Raw genomic sequence first — 20,416 nt, 5'->3', positions numbered from 1 at the left:
CTTGGGTTGGGGTGGGGGTGCGAGGAGGAAGAGACAAGGTTGGGGGAGGCGCAACTGGAGCTTTGGCTGGACACGGAGATCTGAGCACCTCAGGGGCACAGAGGTGGGGCTGGGGGAGGCCTTGCCTGGCCAGGCCTCACCTGTGCGAGCTGGGCATCCGCATGGCTCCCAGCTCCCCGATCCAGCCTGTCTTCCGGTCCCGGTAGGTGAGGATGCGGCCTCCAATCCTGTTGTCTGCCTCCAGGATGGTGACCTGAGGGATGGGAGTGGGGAGCACCAAGCAGGGGTCTTCAGCTCCTCCCACCGACCCCCCCATCCCCACCTGTGCCAGCGCCCAGCTTCCATCCCCACAGCAGCCCAGCCCTAGACTAGGGAAGGACCCCCTTCATGGAGAAGCCAGAGGAGCTGGTGGGAGGACAGATNGCCCAGCCCGTTCTCCTTCTGGGCTTTCAGTGAGCGGGCAGTGGTTAGACCTCAGGCAGTTCTCATTGAGTGGGGTTTCCATGGCCACCAACACAAATTCCCCCCCTCCCCCCACTGTCCCCGGGAGGTTGGAGGACATTCAGAGGGACTTCCCTCAGGAATGAGAGACAGTGGGGCAGGGAAATTCAGAGGTTTCTCAGCCTCCCCGCCGGTTTCATCCCCAGATCACGGGGGAGAGCACCGCTCCTCTCCCCACCTCCTACCAACCCCTCGGCGGGGGTGTGGTCCCCACCACCGGGACTCCCAGCCTGCAGCAGGAAAAAATCCAGGTAGACTGCAAGAAGCACTTCTCACCTTGTGTCCGGCATCACTGAGCACCTTGGCAGCTACCAGCCCAGCCACACCAGCACCAACCACAATCACCCTCTGGGGCTTTGAGGTCCGATTGAGGCCCAAGGTCACGACCTTGAGCAGCACCTCATAGTCAGGATCATGCATGCATTTCTCAAAGGGATCCTGGCTATGGGAAGTCTTCCAGTCGAGGGAGGCCACGAGGCTGAAGAAGATGGAGACCAGGACGAGGAGGTTCTGGGCTGGAGGGAGGAGGCGGCGGGGGGGNGAGAATGGGCTCCGCGCCCCCCCCCAGCCTTGTGCCCCCCTCTCCTGCTTACTTACCCGACGAGGCCATAACTCTCGGTGGGAGATGGTGTCTAGTTTGGAGGGGAAGCAAAGGCCACTGTGACAGGGGCCTGGGTCCCATCCCAGGAGCCTCACGCCTCCACCCACCTCTCCTAGCAGCTTCCTGTTCTGCGCACCTTTCCGCCCCGTCCCCATCCTTGCCCTCCTTGTCTTTCTCTTCTCTGTTCCCCTCTCCTCTGCCCCGTGTCCCTGCCTCCCCGTGTCTACTTCTGTGGGTCCCAGTCTCTCGCCGCCTCCCCTCTACCTTGGGCTCTCCGTGGATAGCGGCACCACCTCTCCCTCCTGTGGCTTCCAGTGGTCTGCCCGGCCCCCTTCTTGGTCCTTAGACAACGAGCTGAGCCCCGCCCTGCCCTCCCTTTGAGAAATCTGCGGTGGGGAAATGAAACTACTTTCCTTGGTTGTAAGATCGGATGCTTAGAATATAGTTGAGGCCAGAGGGGGTGGGCGTTGGGGAAAGGGGGTTGAGAGGAAGCAAATCAGTCTATTTTCTTCCGCTTGCCCCAATTAGTTCTGGGGCGTTGGAAGGCCAGAAATAAATGCACAGGTGACCATGCTAAGGGTGCCTGGTCTCAGGGTCCCTGTGTCTGCTCTCCTCTGTGCTCTCTCTGCCTCCTTCATTCCTGGGGCCAGGGCGGGGGGCGTCTGGCCTTGGGGCTGCGTGTCCCTGTGTCTAGTTGTCGCTGTGCCCTGAAGGGCCCTCGCTGGCTCCACTCCCCTCCTACATGGCTCCTCTGAGCCTCAGTCTTCCCCTCCGTGAAATGGACGCAGTAGTGGGATTTGCAGGCAACGGCACGGTGGTCAGAGGCATGGGCTCGGGGCCAGCCTGTGTGGTTCCGGTCCCCAGCTGTCAAGCAGGGGCTGTGAATCCAGGTCAGGCTTTGTGCTCTTTAGGGAAGTGCCAGCTGCTGTCACCGTGGGGGTGCTGGCAGGGGTTCAGGGAATGACCCCCCGCTCCCCAGCCCTGCACAAGTCGCAGCCCAGGATGCCTGCTCACCCTTCCCGTCCGTGCACTGAGAACCAGCGTGGCTCTCAGCTCGGGCTAGGGTGCTGGGGGCACCTCGGCAAAAAGGCCACTGGCCCTTCCTCCTCTCTGCCTTTGGCCTTAGCCTTCCCCCCCTGTCTGGGGGGTGCTTTTTTCCCGAGGGGGCAGGCAGTGAGAACAAGATGACCCGGGCCCAAGGGGCCCCCACTCGTGGCAGCATGGCTTCCTCGGCTTTTGGGGCTTTAGCCAAGGGCACACGTGGTGGGTCCCCTGAAGTGGGTGGAGGTAGAGAGGCAACTTCAGGGGCTTTTCTTGTGGCAGGGGGAGACGACACCCGGGAGCCAGGGGCACATCCTCTCCGGCAACACGATGGGAAAATCCAAACAGTGTATCAAAGAGGGATGTGGTTTGACGGAGGGTGGGGGGTTGGAGGGGGTGTATCTGAGTGAGTCAGAAAACATATGATGCGGGGCCCTGGGAGGAAACAATCAGCCGGACAGAGCCTTGGGCCTTGAGGCCGAATGCCAAGAAAGCAAAGGGCACGGTCAGCAGAAAAGGCAGAGCCGGTCCCCGTGGCGAGCACCCACCGCGGTGTCCGGGGCTCAGTGCCTGGTGCTCTCCGTGGGCCCCACCGCGCTGCTCTTGGCAGAAGAGGAGGCTGACAGACGGAGAGGGGGCAGGCAGAGGGGGGCCCCAGGACTCCCCAAGGCCTCAGCACGGGAAGCCCGTCCCACCACAGACCCTGCCTGCTTCCTTCAAGGCGATCTTCGCTTTGGCCCTCCCCCCAGAGCAGCTGCTGCACATGCGCATCGCGGGTTTCTCATCTAATCCCAGACACCCTGTGTCGCAGGGGGAGCCTGGCCTGCAGAGGGAAAGGCCGTGCCCTGGGTCCCATGGGGCATGACAGAGCCGGGGGTCCGGCAGGCCCCTGCCCAGAGGCCCATCTGTGCTGCTTCCTCATGGCAATGTCGCGAGTGGGAGTGACATGGACGCAGAAAGGGGTGGAGGCGGCGGAGCTGCGGAATCCCTGCACTGGTCTACGCAAACTGTGTCGGTCCCCAGAACAGTTTGGAGGGCCCTGCTGGGGTCCGAGTAGACCCCCCCCGGCCTCTCCCCCACAGGCTTGCTGTTCAAAGCCCCCTGGCTCTGGGCACACCCTGCATCAACTCCTGGGGTCTGTAAGAAAAGTGGGGTGCTGGGGTGCTTGGGTGGCTCAGTCGGTTGAGCGTCCGACTTCGGCTCAGGTCATGATCTCACAGTTCGTGGGTTCGAGCCCCGCATCTGGCTCTGTGCTGACAGCCAGCTCACAGCCTGGAGCCTGCTTCGGATTCTGTGTCTCCCTCTCTCTCTGACCCTCCCCTGCTCACGCTGTCTCTCACTCTCAGAAATAAATAAAACATTAAGAAAATTTAAAAAATAAGAAAAGTGGGGTGCTGACCTCACCCAAGGGACTCAGCAGGAACCCAACTCGTGAGGCCCCCCAGGACTGGGAACGGGCAGCGCCTGAGGGAGCAGGGAGCCTACGAGGACCGGGCCTGCCCCATCTTGCTACCTATGAAACGACTACGGGTGCTGTCTAGTGCCGCGTGCCCGATGTGTCTTACTTCACTTACTCCCGGAACAAGTCTGACAAGGTGGGTTTAGCTGTCCCCGTTTTACAGTGGGGAAAACTGAGGCCTAGAGGTCACCAGCTGAGCAGCAGCAGAACCTGGGTGTGATCCCAGCAGTAGAACACGGGTGTGATCCAGGCCCGTGTTCTTCAGCACTTTTTTTCCTCAGCAGAGAGCTCAGGCTCATGAATGAGGGAGGGGGCCAGGGCAGGGAGGGGCCTCGGCACTGTTGACGTTTGGGGCCATCCTGTGCGTCATAGGGTGAACAGCCTCACTGGCCTTTACCCTCTAGATGCCAGCAGCACCCGCCCCTCAAGGTGTGACAGAAGACACGGTCTCCAGACATTCTCCCCTGGGGAAGGGGACGCAAAATCGCCCTGGCCAAGAGCCACCGGGCGAGGCTCAGGTTGGTGTTGAGCAGAACTCCCACGGGGCCAGGGCTGGCACCTGCATATAGAACTTTCTCAGAATCAGTTCAAAGACCACGAGGGGTTGGTACTAAAACTTTCCCCGAGTCTCAGAGGAGGGCAGGGCCTCGCCCAGGGGATGTCCAGGGCCCCAGGAAGAAGTCAGGGCTCCAGACCTGGATCGGGGAGGGGAGCAGAGAGCGGAGGGCAGACTTACCTGAGGCCCTTGATCTAGGGCCTGACTCCCAGAGAGAGTCCCCCTTCCCACAGAGTCCTCCCGGCCCTCCTTCCCGTTTCCAGAACCCCTGGGTCCCATGGAGGGGGGGCACTCACTGCACAGCTGGCTCTCGGGGGCTCCCTCAGCGCCCATGGCCTTTCTGGTTAGCCTGGGACAGAAGTCATCGTCGGGCGTGTGCGGAAACGGGGTGAACGATGGTGGCTTTGTCCTGATTCCTGTTAGACCGAAGGTGCCAGGGTCCTGGTGTGAAGGCAGAACGGTTGGGAGGCTGTGGGGGGCCGGTCCTCCCTTCTCAAAGCCTTCTCATCATGGACATTTCAAACATAAGTGACAACAGAGAGACTAGGATGCCGAGCCCAAGTGCATCCGCCGCCCTCCTGCCCATCTTGTTTCATTCACACGTTCTTCCCCCTTCGGATTATTTTGCAGCAGATCCCAGACACCTTCTTATTTTGTAGGTAAGTACTTCAGGCTATTTCTCGAAAACAGGGGTCTGGAAACTTTTTCTGTAAATCTTCAGGGCTCTTTTGACAGAGACACCATCTCTGTCTTGCCTACTACTGCCCTCCTGGTAGCCCCAGCAGGTATAAAGGCACTGCTCGTGGCTGTGTTCCGATAAAAAGTCATTTACAAAATTGGGAAGTGGAACCGTAGTTTGGCAGCCAACTTCTGCTCTAAAAAATATAAGAACTCATTTGCTTTAAACAAAACAAGACAAGACAAAACTACAGGGGTGCCTGGGTGGCTCAGCCAGTTAAATATCCATCCGACTCTTGGCTTTGGTTCAAGTCACGATGTCACGGTTCACGAGTTTGAGCCTGACATTGGGCGCTGCACGGACAGCATGGACCCTGCTTGGGATTCTCTCCCTCGCTCTCTGCCCCTCCCCAACTTGTGCTCTCTCTCAAACTAAAAAAACCCAAAAAACAAAAAACTACAATGCCATTATCACACTTTAAAATGGCATTGGGGGGGGGGTGCCTGGGTGGCTTAGTCGGTTAAGCGTCCGACTTTCGCTTAGGTCATGATCTCGCGGTTCGTGGGTTCGAGCCCCGCGTCAGGCTCTGTGCTGACTGCCAGCTCAGAGCCTGGAGCCTATTTCAGAGTCTGTGACTCCCTCTCTCTCTGACCCTCCCCTGCTCATGCTGTCTCTCTCTCTCCCCTAGAAATAAATAAAAATATTTTTTAAAAAATGGCATTAGGGGAGCCTGGGTGGCTCAGTCAGTTAAGTGTCCGACCCTTGGTTTCCGCTCAGGTCAGGTCATGATCTTACAGTTTCACGGGTTCAAGCCCCACGTCAAGCTCTATGCTCACAGTGTGGACCCCGCTTGGGATTCTCTCTCTCTGCACCCCCCCCCACTTATGCTCTCTCTCAAAATACATAAACTTAAAAAATAGATAAAAATGGGATTAAACCAAAGTCCACATTTCCCTGATTGTCTCGAAAATGTAACAGTTGGTTTGAATCAAAATTCAACTAAGGGCCCACTTTGCAGGGGAGTGATGTGAGGGTGTTTGTCAATGAGCGAGTATTACTTCCGGGTCAGTGGATCTGGTGTCTGTGTCCTTAGAAGCAAGGGGTTTAGCGTGACCCCGCAGCCCCACACTAGGCCTGAGCCTGCAGAGGAGCACCCCAGGTCTGGTTTCTGCCACCGGGAAATCTTTGGGGACCACGGGGTTGAACCAGGACGGTGTCTGGACGAGAGGTGCGCGTGTGCACCCAGGCAAGTGGCCAGGGTCTGGCGTGACTGGGGCCAACATGCAAGCGCTTCAGGGCAGGCGCAGGGGCAGTGCGGGCGAGGGAAGCCCGGCTGGGGGCCGGCTGGTGCCCAGAAGTCCCTCTGGCCTCTGAGGCTGAGAGATTTTGTTCCTGGACGTTCTGCAGAAAACCGCTGCCCTGAGAGTCCGAGGGCAGGTTTTCCAGGCACCCAGGGAATCTCAAGGCTGAAGGAGAGCCCGCAAGCAGCAGCGTGCAGGGGCTGGCTCACACCAGTGCACGGGAGCAGACACTCTCACGTTTAGGATCGTTTTCTGGGTTTGGTTTTGCATGCCATTCTTGAAAAAAATATTTCTGATCAATCTCATTAAAAGGACATTTAAATACTCAAAGCTTCCCACTCATTTGATTACATTTTTCTATCCTGTATATTCTTTTTTTTTTTTTAATGTATGGTTTTTTTTTTTATTTCTAGGAGAGAGAGAGAGAGAGACAGCGTGAGCAGGGGAGGGTCAGAAAGAGAGGGAGTCACAGACTCTGAAACAGGCTCCAGGCTCTGAGCTGGCAGTCAGCACAGAGCCCGACGTGGGGCTCGAACCCACGAACTGCGAGATCATGACCTAAGCGAAAGTCGTCGGACGCTTAACCGACTAAGCCACCCAGGCGCCCCTCTATCCTGTATATTCTTGAGGTGAATTCATCGCATCTAGATGGCGCATGACAATTTCCCAAATTCCCGCTGAGTGACCTCACATCGGGAACCTGAAAGCAGCGGCGGCAGTATTTGCACCACAGCCATCGGCACCCTCCCCCTCCCCGCCCCGGAGAACCGGCTGCCCCACATCTACCAGCACACCACCGCTTAGGGATCCTTGGCTTCAACCTCCCCTTGGAGACGGAGGGTGCTGCGGGGACACCCGATCCTTCTGATGCCAAGCTGCGCCTGGCAGGAGGAGGCATAATCCTGGAGACGGGGTCGGGCCATAGAGAGGCAGTCATTTGAGAGGGTTTCTTTGAGATTAGCTGAAAGCCACAGCCAGGAACCTAACTGCCACTCTCCGCCCTGTACTGAGAAGCAGCGCAGGAATAGCTTACTGAGAGATTCACCTTTAAAAGCCTCTGATTCCAAATTTAGTCACCACACTGGCTGTCTTCATGCTAATTAATGAAGAGGAACTTAAGCAGAGGCCATTTGTCTGGATTGGCAAAGAGCATCTGTGTTTTCTTCCTGGAAAGGGAAACTGCAATTACAATGAAGCCATCATCTGCAGGGTGGCACCCAGTCAGCTGCTGAATCTTGCAATCTTGGGGACACCCCCTGACTCCTCGAGGAAGTCACTTTCCCCGTGGCACCAGAGCACTGTAGCCAGCCCTGCCACACGGCCATCGTCCTGATCTAGAATTGTATTTCAGGGGCGCCTGGGTGGCTCAGCCAATTAAGCATCCGACTTCGGCTCAGCTCATGATCTCATGGTTCGGGAGTTCGAGCCCCGCGTCGGGCTCTGTGCTGACAGTTAGTTCAGAGCCTGGAGCCTGCTTTGGATTCTGTATCTCCTGCTCTCTCTGACCCTCCCCTGCTCATGCAGTCTCTCTCTCAGAAATAAAAACAAAAAACCCCAAAACATTAGAATTGTATTTCAGAGTGGGGTGCCCAAGGTCTTTTGGGGTGTAGGAAGAAAACAGATGAAACTTCAATGTTTTCATTAAAAAAGATATGGCTCTGGGGTGCCTGGGTGGCTCAGTCAGTTAAGTGTCTTAACTTCAGCTAAGGTACTGATCTCACGGTTTGTGAGTTTGAGCCGCATGTCGACCTCTGGACTGACAGCTCAGAGCCTGGGGCCTGCTTCGGAGGCTGTACTGTGTCTCCCTTTCTCAAAAATAAACATTACAAATTAAACACACACACACACACACACACTAAAAAAAATACAGCTCTACGAAAGCAATTTAAGTTTTACTAACATTTAATATGCAAAACAGGCAAATGACACGTATTGGAAATGCAAGCTCAAGGGAAGTTTTAGCACGACTGTCTGGCTGGCCCCTGCCAGCAACCTCCATGGGGGCAGAAACAGTTCCATTTCTGTGACCTCAATGCCAGCCCAGTTATTTCTTAGCAGGTGCTCCAAAAATGGGTGAATGAATAAACATGGGTAAAATATGAACTACTTCCTACTTTCTAGGGGGACTTGAGGCCGCCCCAGCCCTCCTCCCTTCACGGAGAGGGGTCAGATATGGGTCACCGAGGCTCTGATTGTGGAGGCCAACTTGCAGGAGGGTGGCGGGGCGCTTTTAGAGAGAATCAAGTGGTTTAGTCTCAGCGCTCCCTCCTCCCTCTTCTGTGGCTTTTGCAGGACACTTGTTCTGGAAGCCAAAGATGGTGAAATGAATGACTTATGGTCATGACTTTGAGCAACTGGACCACAGGTCTCCAGGGATAAGCTTTGGGCATTCCTTAGCAAAAGCCTGGCATTGCGAGGCAGAGGCTGGAGGGACAGACTCCACCCTGCAGCAGCAGAGCTGGGGACAGAGGCAGAATGCCCGGCTAGCATCTGGAAATGACCCGATACAAACCCGCATCCAGCTCTACCTGCTTCCCACCTCTGAAGCACAATGAGCACCCTCCCGCCAGCCCCAGGGAGCGGACAGAACGCTGCCCACGGCACCTGCTGCTGCGGAGCCGCCGCCTTAGGGACGATGGCAAAGGACTTGACACTTAAGCGTATCTAAGACATCACCTAGACCACCACCTGCACACACTCTCCCGTGTGATCCTCCTCTGCCGTCGGCACCAGAGGAACTTACGCCTTGCATGTCGGCACAGATGCGTGCCTCAGCGTGTCGTCTAGCTCTGCTGGTTTCTGAGACCAACGGCACCCCACTTCAGTCTTCTGGAAACTGCTCCTTCTACCCAGTCTTCTAAGTTACATCAATGACATCTTTTTTGTTCCACAACAAATTTTATTTAGGAAAGCAACATAGTCACAGGTGTTTCAGGCAGTGCAGCGAAGTGTAAAGACAAATACAGTGGACACGTGGGATACAACTGGTCGGCTTCTGTTTTTCTGGACACTGTGGATCTCACTGTAACTAGCTAGGTTTGCTTTAGCATCGGTCAAGTTCAGAACCAAGTCTGTGGCCACCTCTGGCACCTTGTGGCCATTTCAGCAGGCGTTTGGTGGATGAAGATTTTATGCCATTTTCCGTGGTTCACTGATTCGAAAATGTGAGGCATGGTGCTAAGGTCACAAAAGGGAACGAGAAACACTCCTTGCCCACAGGGGCTCACATTCTAATGGACCACAGGACAGCCATCCGACCCAGCTCTGGGGTGGCCGAGAGGGCTTCCTGGAGGAGGTGAGCCTAAGAAAAGGAGACCTGGACGATCAGGAGGCTTGTCAGCCAGGCAAAGTGAAGACCTCCTGGCTCGAATCTGACCCTTTTCTTGACACTTAAGTCCCTCATCTGACCTGTCCTTCCTCCTTTGAAATTCCATATCCCACGGTCGGTTCTATTCACAAATCCCTTCTTTGTACTGGTGGTGAATCTCCACATGCACACACCTTATACCACGATGCTGTCTCAAGGACGGAGACTTTTCACCGCACCTATGACTCTGTGTTGGACACATGGCCACTCAGCAGACCCTGCCTGGGAGATGGTGTTCGGGCGAACCAGCACTGCTCCAGCACCTGGCTGGAGCAAGAAGGAGGGGGAGGGTGCCCACCGTAGGTGACAGGGGTCTGGGATACGCCAAAGACACATAAAAGAAACCACACCCCCTAGGCAGCTGTCTGGACCAGGGTGCTTTGAATACTTCTCTTCTTACTAATGCAAAACATCAAGCCAGAGAACTGTTCTCAGCAGCACAGTCCTTTGAAAGAAAGGAACAACCAAGTATTCTTTGCAACCAAACGCCAGATGATAATTGTGCAACCCTCACAGCCCCCAACGCCCTCGGAACCCACGGGCCCGGAAGCCGGCCGGCAGCTCAGTCGAACGTGATCCGGAAGCTGCGCTCCTGCTCTTTGCGGCGCCCCTCGCACACCTTGGTCACCTCCTCCACCTTCCTCTGCAGCAGGGCCGAGTTCTGGTCGATCCACTGCAGCGAGTCCATGTGCGCATTGAGGATCTTGCAGATCTGCTGCAGGGGGTCGCTGGTGTCGGCGGGACCCCCGGACGTGTTCAGGTGCTCGATGATGTCCTTGAGGTCCTGGGCCATGCGCTTCAGCTGTGCGTCGATGTTCTCAGCGAGCTTGTAGGTCTTCTCGCGCTCCTCGTCAGCGTGCTGCAGGTAGACGGTCCCGCTCTGCTCCTTGACCGACTCCTCCAGTGGGCTCAGCAGGTCTTCCAGCTCCTTCTGCTGAGACAGGATGAAGTCGAGCTCTTGGTCCAGCCTCTTCTGGTCCAGCTTCACTTTCTCCACCTCACGGTGGAGGGTAGTGATCTTCTCCCCGTTCTCGATGAGCGTGCGGTCCCAGGCGTTGACCTGTGTGGCCTGCTGCAGGAAGTGCCGCTCCTGGTCCTCCAGCTCCAGGCTCCACTTGTTGATCAGACTCTCCAGCTGGGCGTAGGTCATCGCAGGACTGGCGGCTGCCCCGGTGGTGGTGCTACAGCCAGGGGGCCCGGTCGCGGCCGCTGGTGCGTTGCTGGCGATCCCGGCCGGCGCCAGTGGCTTCAGATTCAAGGCAAAGCCGGTAGTGGTGGTGGTAGCTGCGGTGGTGGCGGCCGTGGTGGTGGTGGCAGTGGCAGTGGATGTTGTCGTGGAGGAGGTAGAGGCCACCCCGGGGGCCTTTAAGCTGAAGCCCAGCGTCCCGGCCCCGGTAGCCGCGGCCGTGGTTGACGGGGTACAAAGGGAAAGGCCGGTGGCGGTGGAGGAGGCTGGGGTGGTTGCCAGGGAGGCAAACAGCGTGGGCCCAGCGCTGGTGGTGGCAGCAGCAGGCGCAGGAGCGGCTGGCTGTGTGGCTCCTGCTCCCGTGGACGCAGGGGTGGCAGGAGTGAAGGGCAGTCCGCCAAGTGCCGTGGGCGGGGCCAAGCTCCCCATCGAGCCGATGCTGAAACCGGAGGCCCCGCTCTGGGTCGTGCTCCCGCCTGTGAACGAGAAGCCCCCCGGCGTGGTGGACGGAGCAGCAGAGGTGGTGGTAGAGCCGAACACAAAGCCGGTGGTGGGCGCTGTGCTCTGGCCGGAGGTGACAGTGCTCGAGATGGCGCTGGTGAGGGTGCTGCCGCCGAGACCGAAGCCGCCGGGGTGAGCGGTGGCTGGCGTGGCAGCCGCACTGCTCAGGTTTAGCTTCGGGGTGCTGATCCCCAAGGAGAACCCCGTTCCTCCCGTAGCAGAAGTTGTGGTTCCAAAACTGAATCCTGGGGTCTGTGTCGCTGGAGCTTGGGTGGTGAGCGAGAACAGGCCAGTAGAAGGGGTGCTGGCAGCCGGCTGGGAGGGAGTCCCAAAATTAAACCCGCCAGTGGCAGCCGTAGAGAAAGAGAAGCCGGTAGCAGACGTGGTCGTTGCCGTCTTTGCAGTGCCGAACGTGAACCCGCCTGTGGGGGCCCCCGTGCCTCCAAAATTAAACGCGCTCATGGCTCCAGACTCTGGTGGCAGCAGCTACTCTGGCTCCCAAAGCAAATCCGCCGGTGTCTGCAACCTTGGGAAGATTTTCAAAGTACAGTAAGTCACATGATCAGATGGCAGTTTGAGAAAGGCAACCTCAATGGCGTGACGGAGCATCTGGAGGGTGGCGGGACTCGGGATAATTAGAATACGAGCTCACCACCCTGCCCCCTGCTCCCGCCTGGACAGGCCCAGTTAAACTAGCAAAGACAGACTCGGAAGCAGAAGGCCATGCCCTGGGGCTCGGGTGCACGAGCAGGCGTACCTGCTGCCATAGAAGAGAAGGCTGAGAGCAGGCACCTGAGTGACCTCAGCCCCCGAGGAGGTCAGAGTCAAGGGGCTTCTGGCGAGGGGCGCGGAAGCACATGAAGTAACACCTGGAGGACCGGCTCCCCAGGTTTCCATGCCGACCACAGGTGGGAGGTGGTGGGCTGGGCTGGCCGAGTGACAGGCCGAATGTCCTTCTGGACTCACAGAAAGGCCCCAGAAAGCCAAGCCGTACGGCAGAGCCTGCAGTGCCCAAGGCCCCAGCTGTGCACATCCCTGACCCGTTAGGAAGACGGAGGGCGTGTTGGCGCGTCTCCCTGCCCTCCTTCTAACTCTGGGGCGGCCAGGAGACCCGTCAGCTCACTCAGACCTCCCCTGGGGCTTCTCTCCAGGCACTCAGTAGGCAGCCCCCACCTGCAGGTGCAGGGCACAGAGGAGGTGCACGTGGGGCACCCGCCTCCTTTCCAGCCATGTGTAGCTGAGCTGCTGCCAGAGCGAGTGACAGTGGGGAGAGGGAAGAAGTGATCATGTGCCCAGAGGACCACCACACGCTCACAGGCCCCACCCCGTCTTCCTTAGACGCTCCAGGAGCCAGCACAACCCTGGTGAGTCCATACCAACTAGATTTCTAGAATTTCTGACTGCCATCTGTCAGCCGGAGCAGGGGCTGGTCACAGACGCTCACTCTCACTCATACACGGAGACAGGGATTCTGCCCTCGCGTCTGACATGAGGGAAATGGGGCTCAGAGGGTTGCGGTGACTGGCCAGGAGCTGACCGCAGGCCTTGGGCCTGCTGACTGCTGCGGGCCCCGCACGGGGTACTGGACGACAGGGCACTCCCCCGCACCCAGTGCGGGGATCGAGTAAGTTTCCGGTGTAAGGGAAAAGTTGTGTTACGCCCACTGACAGACTAACGACACACAAGAAATGTAGGAGGTGCCACAAAGGGACCAGGGCAAAAGGGGCTAAATGGCTGACGGGCATGAAGGAGGGCCCTTGTTAGGATGAGTACCGGGTGTTACACATAAGTGATGACTCACCGAATTCTACTCCTGAAACCAATGTTACAACATAGGTTAACTAAACTGGAATTTAGATTAAAAATTTGAGGGGCGCCTGGGTGGCTCAGTCTGTTGAGTGTCCAACTTCGGCTCAGGTCACGATCTCACGGCTCCTAAGTCGAAGCCCCACATGAGGCTCTGTGCTGATTGCTTAGAGCCTGGAGCCTGCTTTGGATTCTGTGTCTTTCTCTCTCAAAATAAACAACATCAAAAAAAATTTTTTTAATAAAAATTTGGAAAAAATTTAAAAAAAGGAGCTTGGGAAAAAGACATACTGATGTAGGCGTGGCCCATCTCAGGCGGTGGGACTACACTGGATCATTTCCCTTCTACTTTGCAGCAGCTTCCAGACATTTGTTCTGTCCGCACAATGGAGGAACATAATCTATAAGCCTGCTGTTTCAAAGAGGCTCAAATTGTAGGGTGAGGATTCAGTGTGAGGAACCAGTGAACTTGCGCAGCCAGGTTTTAAAATCACGACCTGAGTAGGGGAGATAGAATTACTGAATTAAATAAGCCTTCCCTAGGCTGGCCCTGCCTCAAAGGTGACTGGGGTGGGGCCAGACCAGCCAGCGCTGAAGGTGGTGGGAGCCCTAGACAGTTTCCAGGGGAGTCAGTTTGGGAAGTCCTATCAACCATGTGTCCCCCTGAAGATGCCCACACCCTAATCCCTTGAGCCCGGGAAAATGCTGCCGTGTTCGGCAAAAGGAATTTTCAGATGTGATGTGATGCAGAGATTATTCCTAGAGCAGATGATGGGCCCTGAAGGTCACCCCAGTACCCTTCTACAGTGGAGGCAGAGGGAGAAGGCTATGGAAGACAGAGGAAGTGGCCCGAGTTGGGGAACATACAGGCCTCTGGAAGCCGGAAAAAGCCAGGTGACAGTTCTCCTCAGAAGCTCCCAAAGGAAGCAGCCCTGCTGACACCCTGATTTGAGCCCTTGTAAGACTGAATTCGGACTTCCGATCTCTTGAACTCTTAAGAAAATAAATCTGTGTCACTTTAAGCCATGAAGCTGCTGCTGTCTGTGGGAGCAGCCAGGGGGGAAGAACACAGTTGGAAAGGAGAAAATATCTGAGACAGACAGGAGGTGGGACCTGGTGGCTCCCTAGAGTTCCGGCTTCAAACAAGGGATAGCAAACCTCTCTGAGACTCAGTTCCCTCATCAGTAAAGTAGGGGCAGGGGGCGACTGGGTAGCTCAGTCAGTTGAGCATCCGGCTTCAGCTCAGGTCATGATCTTGCAGTTTGTGGGTTCGAGCCCCACATTGGGCTCTGTGCTGACAGCTCAGAGCCTGGAGCCTACTTCAGATTCTGTGTCTCCCTCGGGGTGCCTGGGTGGCTCAGTCGGTTGAGCATCCAACTTCGGCTCAGGTCATGATCTCACGGTTCGGGGGTTTAAGCCCCACGTCAGGCTCTGTGCTGACAACTCAGAGCCTGGAACTTGTTTCAGATTCTGTGTCTCCCTCTCTCTCAGAAATAAATTAAAAACAAAACAAAAAAACCCCCACACAAACAGATTCTGTGTCTCCCTCTCTCTCTACCCCTCCCTTGCTCATGCTCTGTCTCAAAAATAAATAAACTATAAAAAAGTAAATAAATAAAGTGGGGTGGTAGCTCCTGGGCTGAAGCGAGGCCAGCATTGGTGGGATGCGAGCGAGGGTACTTGGTGTCACTGTTGCCATGCGCAGGCGCACGCTGGAAGTTTACTTTGGGGACAGCCTCTGGAGGCTGGTAAGGAAAGAAGAGAAGGAGCCCAGGAGGGGCTGCGAACACCCAGCTGCGAAGAAGTTCTCCTGAAGGAAACGCGGGGGTTGTGGCTGACCTCAAGTTTAACAGGAATTCACGGTCGGCTGCCACGAGATGTAGGCCCCGGGGGGATTTCCAGGCACTGCTGTGCCCAGACCGAGCTACTTATACGCTCCCTCGCCAGACCCTCAGCTAACTTCACAACCAGCCTAAAGGGAGGTCAGGACGATCGCACCCCGGCACAGATGGAAAAAGAGAGGCTCAGATGGAAATAACTTGTAAATTCATGGATGGGATAATGGATATTGACAAGATATCCCAACCATGGTGGGCCCTGAACCCTGGCCTTGGGCTGTATAGCGCTCTTCGGTTCTGCCCCGTCAAACAGGCGTACCTGGTCACAGGCCAAGCAGCCCTGCTCTGGGGCACAACCACTATTGTGCACCCCAGACTCCGTCCAACAATGCGCTTATTTTCCCTTCATCTCAAACAGCAGACATAGTTCAGCGGCAAGACGGCTTCCCGTCCTCAGCCACGAGGCTGGGTCTCCTGACAGAAAGACCTGGGTTTGCACTATGCTTCTGCTACTAGCCATGCCCAATCCCCCCTGCCGTGAAGAACAAGGTCACAACTAAGAAGCCAAGTACCAGGCTGGGGAAGGCATCCACAAATCCGGTTTCCTTACCCCTCCCTCTTCAGGACCAGTTTTACGTCTGCAAGTGTCCTTAGGGATCCTCTCGGGCCGGGGTTGCCCGGGTCTGCGGGAACCTGCGGTGGCTGCCTCTCCCCAACATCCACCGCACCCTCTGCCTTCCTGGCAGTGCCTGGCATTCCGGTCTCCTCTTTCGCACAGACACGCGCCTCTAGGGAGATGACCTCGGGGCTGCCTGGTCTAAGCCGCGGACCTTGGCTGGCTGCCCATCAGCACCTCTGGGGACAGGCTCTCGGGGGCAGCGCCTGTGCTGTGCCATTTTTACAAAGCTCTTCCAGGAAGGGTTCCCAGGAAAGGTCCCTTTCCTGCCGCCACAGCAATACCTAACCCCCCCACCCCCGCTAGACCCCTTCTTCACAAGAGCACACCTCCTCACTCAAGTGTCACGTCAAGCCAGGTTCATTCAAGGTTACTGGCGGTCAGGAGCATCCCAACGGCTACCACCTACGTGTCTCAGTTCTCAAGACCTGAGCCCCACAGGGCTTCTATGAATAAGCTGCAGCTAAATTTTTCCACCAGAGTGTTTATAAAAAGCTCTCTGCAGCTATTAAAAAACTAAAAGAAGAACAATTTTCTGTGGGGGATTTTGTGGCTTCACGGGTCACCATTTATTAGATGCCGCACGTGTTTCTGATACTCCAGGTGCCAGGGATCTCCTGCCAGTGGCAGACACCCTGGCTCAGCCCCATGCTGTGCGCTTGAGATGTACTCTTGCTCACTTGCTCCTAAAAGCGGGTCCCTTTCCTAAGCCAGAAGAGTGAGGGCCAGAGAGGGTACTTAAGCCATGGCCCTCACCCTTGAGGTAGCCAGAGACATTACAAGCGTGAACTTCAGTACCAGGGCACCAGGTGGGGACAGGACAGGCCACATGTTGTAGGAGCAAGGCCCTTATGCTGCCCCGGGTTCCAGGAAGCACTTTCCTGGAGCTGAGTGTGGAGGTGAGATGTGAGATCAGCCAGGGTCACAGGGCAGGAGTGGGGAAGGGCCTGGTTGAGGGCGGGGAGGGGCTGAAGCCACAAGGCTTCAAGTCTCCAGGGCGCTAAAGGATCTGGTGTGGCCGTGCAGACGGTGAGGTGGCCGTGCAGGCAGTGAAGGATGGACTCGGCAGGCCTGGATTATCTAAACCCCGCAAATTCCAAAGAAAAGACCGGCCCTTGTCTGGTTCCTGGGAGATGACCCCCAAGCCCCTGGAGCATCCTGCCGGCCTGACCTCTGCAAGGGCCAGAGACGAAGGAACGAAGATCAGTCATGCAGCTGCTCTGTGCCTACGTGAAGATCCTGGCGCCAGGGCTCAGGCGAGCTTCCCTGGAGGGGGACACTTCACATGCGGTCACCCAATGGTGCCGGGACAATCCAGTGCAGTGCCGCCGGTTCAGCTCCACGGGGAGGGACCGGAAGCTCACGCCAGGTCTCCCCCAGACTCTGCCCTGTGCACCTCTTACCTTTGTTGATTCTCATCTCTCCCCCTTTGCTGTGACCATGAACGTAACAGCTTTGCTGAGTTCTGTGAGTCCTTCTAGCTACTCAGTGAACACAGGCTGGTCTTGGGGACCACGGTGCACAATGTGGATACAGCGCCGTGTGACCGGAGCTGTTGGTCGAGAAATGAAACGCTGATGCCTCAGACTTTATTTCGAGTGAGCCAGGGAGGGGCCTCAGGGATAGGGAGACGAACGTGGCAGCTCTACGCGTGGGGAGTGGGCTGGGGGAGAAGCTGGAGGAGGCCGGGGTGACGGTCTAGGCCAAGAGCCGGGACTCTGAGGACAGAGGAGAGAGAACCCCGGGTTGGGAAATGTGTTAAGTCTGCACCAAGAAAATGAAATGCGGTGCCGGTTCTGCCGGGCTGCCTCAGTCAACAGGCCATCAGCCAAGACCAGGGCTTTGGGAGTTTCTCACAAACGTGTCTGAACAAATATACACTATTCTAAAGCTTTCCCACTTTTACCAAAGGGGCAAACTTTCCTACAAGAGAAGCAGACAGTGCTTGGGCCAGGGGCTTAGGGCTAGACGGCCACAGATGTGATGTCCATAGCTCAAGGGGGCCTGGAGTGAGGAGGGGCTGCCTCGAAGTCACCCAGGGAGTTAGTGATGAGCAGCCTGCCCTGCATCTGTCCTTGTTTTTCAAACCACATCCGTGTGCCTTCAGAGCCCAGGAGAGTCAGAGATCCTGACCACCCCCCTCCCCCGGCTCTGAAGACCACGGTCCCCTGCCACCACCTCCAACTTCATTCAGGTCCACGGACCTGCCCTCTGCATTCCTTTGCCACTCCACACCCCAACTTTACCTAACGCATCCACTCTATTAGCTACGCAGCCCTGTTCCACGTACAGGGATGACAACGGAGACAAACCCAACTCTCTGTGGCGCAGCACTCCCTCAGACAACACCTATTTCTGAGCGCCTGCTATGTTCAGGCACCGTTGAAGGCCCTGGGATTGTGGCTGTGGCTGAGAAAGAGGCTCCTTGCGCTCACAGAGCTTCTACTCTGGCTGAGGAGACAGGAAAACAAGAAACTGCGCAGAGGAATCCCACAGCATGCTAGAGCAGGCGAAGCAAATGCAGGAAGCAAAAGCGGGGCAGGGAAAGGGGAACAGGGTGGCGCATGGGGGCAGAGGGGCGGACTGAGTCATACCGAGGACGAGCTAGACCAGAGCCCTGGGTGGCACATGACAGCAGGAAGCCAGTGTGGCTAAGGTGCAAGGGCCAGTGTCCCTGAGCCCTGGGACTCTCCCTCCCTGTCCCAGCCCCTTTCCTCTAGCTGGGACAGGTGTGTTTGGGAATGAACACGGGGGCACCCTCAGCCTTGGACCAAGAGGAACGGGGGAGGGCGCGGCTGCGTGATGCACGAACAGCCTCCACATGTACCCACCCCCCGCCCCAGCATCTGGGAATACGAGACCGGCTATTCTGTCTAGAGCGTGGAAGGAGGAGAGGTCAGAATTCAGTCTTAAAAGATGAGTGGGGTTCTACGGGCAGACATGTCACCGCAAGAGTGACACACATACAGGCCAGCTTCTCTACAGCTGGGGCGGGAGCAACAGGCGGCGAGGAGGTGGGGCTGGGGGCCAGGTCAGAGAGGTAGACTGCCTCTGGCCGGTATAACAGAAGACAAAGCCATGATGCCTTTTCCCTTTCTGATCCTACAGCTGGCCTTCATCTTCTCACCTCAGAAGCGTAAGTGACCCTTTCACACCAGGCTCACCCCACTGGGGTGGAGACAGCGGCTGTCCCCCTCCTTTACATCGGGTCTACTCCACTTCATTTGGGGCACCAGTAAGTCGAGCCAAAGGGCTCTATTTCCCAGGGTTCCTCGATGGGGCTCAGGCTTTTGAGTCCAGGGTTTTCTGGTCCACTGATGGGCCGGGAGGGGAACTGCAGGCAGGAGGCCAGTAGTGGTCATTAGAAGTCCATACCGTGGGGGTGCCTGGTGGCTCAGTTGGTTAAGTGTCTGACTTGAACTCAAGTCATGATCTTGTGGTTCATGAGTCAAGCCCGTTGGGCTCTGTGCTGACCACTCAGAGCCTGGAGCCTGCTTCGGACTCTGTGTCTCCCTCTCTCTACCCCTCCCCTGCTCATGCTCTCTCTCTAAAATCAACAAACATTAAAAAAAAAAAGGGGGGGTGCATCTGGGTGGCTCAGTCGGTTAAGCATCTGACTTTGGCTCAGGTCATGATCTCATAGCTCTTGAGCTCGAGCCTGCATTGGGCTCTGTGCTGACAGGTCAGAGCCTGGAGCCTCCTTCAGATGCTGTGTCTCCTTCTCTCTCTGTCCCACCCCTGCTCACACTCTGTCACTCTCTCTCCTTCGAAAGTAAACAAACGTTAGTCACCTGGCAAGGCTCTGCGGCCCACCTGCTTCTCCACTCCAACCCTGGTATCTTTTTTTTTTTTTAAATGTTGTATTTATTTCTAGGAGAGAGAGAGAGACAGCGTGAGCAGGGGAGGGACAGAGAGAGAAGGAGACACAGCATCTGAAGGAGGCTCCAGGCTCTGACCTGTCAGCACAGAGCCCAACGCGGGGCTCGAACCCACGAACCGCGAGATCATGACCTAAGTGAAAGTCGGACGCTTAACCGACCAAGCCACCCAGGCGCCCCTCCAACCCTGGTATCTTAAGATTCTAATCTCCCCCCTAAGCCTGTTTCCTCGTGAAAAATGGGGAATCATGGAGTCTTTGTGAAGATGAAATCGTCTGATCCACATCAGGTGCTTACCACGGTGCACCCTCGGAGCCCAGGAAAAGCTGACCTCTTATTCTGGGAGCAGCTGGAGATGCTCCTGATCTTTCGGCCCGCAGCCACCTGGTGGCGCTGCCAACAATGCCGAGCCCAGGTGGCGCCCAGGAAGCAAGGAGCTATTTGTGTGGGAGCCACCCTTTTCCCCTAGGAAATCAGCAATTTAACGGAGCACCTGACTGGCTGTGTCAGTGGAGCACGCGGTGGAGAGATTACTTAAAATACAATGAAGGAGAAGGGAAAGAAAGAAATTAGCAACTTAAGACTTGCAGAAGTGTGATCACAAGCACAGAGACCAGAGCAGGAGAAACAAGGGGAGCAGGTGGGAAACGAGAGACTGAAGGGACCTCTGCCTCTGGCCCCCATCAGCGCAGGCAGGGCAAGCGGATCCCCACTGAGACTCACACACCGGCTGGAGCCTTTGGCAAGTGTGTCAGTGCAGGAGCTCGAGGTCCTTTCTGCTGCCCCGGCTCCCCCATTCCCTCTGAGCCGTCTCGCCAACGTGCGTTCATCAGCCACTCACCCCAGGTCCACCGACTCTGCTTCTTAAACTTCTCTTGAATCGGTTCCCCTCTCCCTCGGAGTCAAAGAAAAACCCTCTAACCCTCGGGGAACAGGTGAGCTCACAGAGCCTACCCTTCAGGAATGGAAATCAACTGAGAAGCGCTGAGCGGCGGTAACCAAGGCAGACACTGTGGCAGACACTGC

The 20,416-nt window shown here is 56.6% G+C and overlaps 2 protein-coding genes across 6 annotated transcripts in view; both read right to left on the bottom strand.

Moving 5' to 3' along the window:
* IL4I1 (interleukin 4 induced 1) overlaps positions 1-20,416 on the bottom strand; it is a 36,227-nt gene that overhangs the window by 3,478 nt on the left and 12,333 nt on the right. The window contains exons 1-5 of one of the 4 annotated variants that reach the window (XM_077747534.1): positions 16,916-16,973; positions 7,184-7,304; positions 4,455-4,599; positions 778-1,016; positions 141-253 (exon numbers count right to left, since the gene is read on the bottom strand). In XM_077747534.1, coding sequence (XP_077603660.1) covers positions 141-253; positions 778-1,016; positions 4,455-4,491 — 389 coding nt within the window. In that variant the 5' untranslated portion in view covers positions 4,492-4,599; positions 7,184-7,304; positions 16,916-16,973. Of the gene's footprint in view, positions 1-140; positions 254-777; positions 1,017-4,454; positions 4,600-7,183; positions 7,305-16,915; positions 16,974-20,416 lie in introns of those variants that run through there. The other 3 variants (XM_077747533.1, XM_077747536.1, XM_077747537.1) reach the window with 3 other exon arrangements.
* Positions 8,061-20,416, bottom strand: part of NUP62 (nucleoporin 62) — a 24,718-nt gene continuing 12,362 nt past the window's right edge. The window contains exons 1-2 of one of the 2 annotated variants that reach the window (XM_077747539.1): positions 16,916-16,976; positions 8,061-11,718 (exon numbers count right to left, since the gene is read on the bottom strand). In XM_077747539.1, coding sequence (XP_077603665.1) covers positions 10,068-11,654 — 1,587 coding nt within the window. In that variant the 5' untranslated portion in view covers positions 11,655-11,718; positions 16,916-16,976 and the 3' untranslated portion in view covers positions 8,061-10,067. Of the gene's footprint in view, positions 11,719-16,915; positions 16,977-20,416 lie in introns of those variants that run through there. The other variant, XM_077747538.1, reaches the window with a different exon arrangement.

This window comes from Crocuta crocuta, unplaced genomic scaffold (genome assembly GCF_008692635.1).
Source record: "Crocuta crocuta isolate KB4526 unplaced genomic scaffold, BGI_CrCroc_1.0 scaffold334, whole genome shotgun sequence".
Taxonomy (NCBI): Eukaryota; Metazoa; Chordata; class Mammalia; order Carnivora; family Hyaenidae; genus Crocuta; species Crocuta crocuta.
The sequence above is the reverse complement of the archived record's forward strand: the minus strand, read 5'-3'. Positions and strand labels throughout refer to the sequence as shown.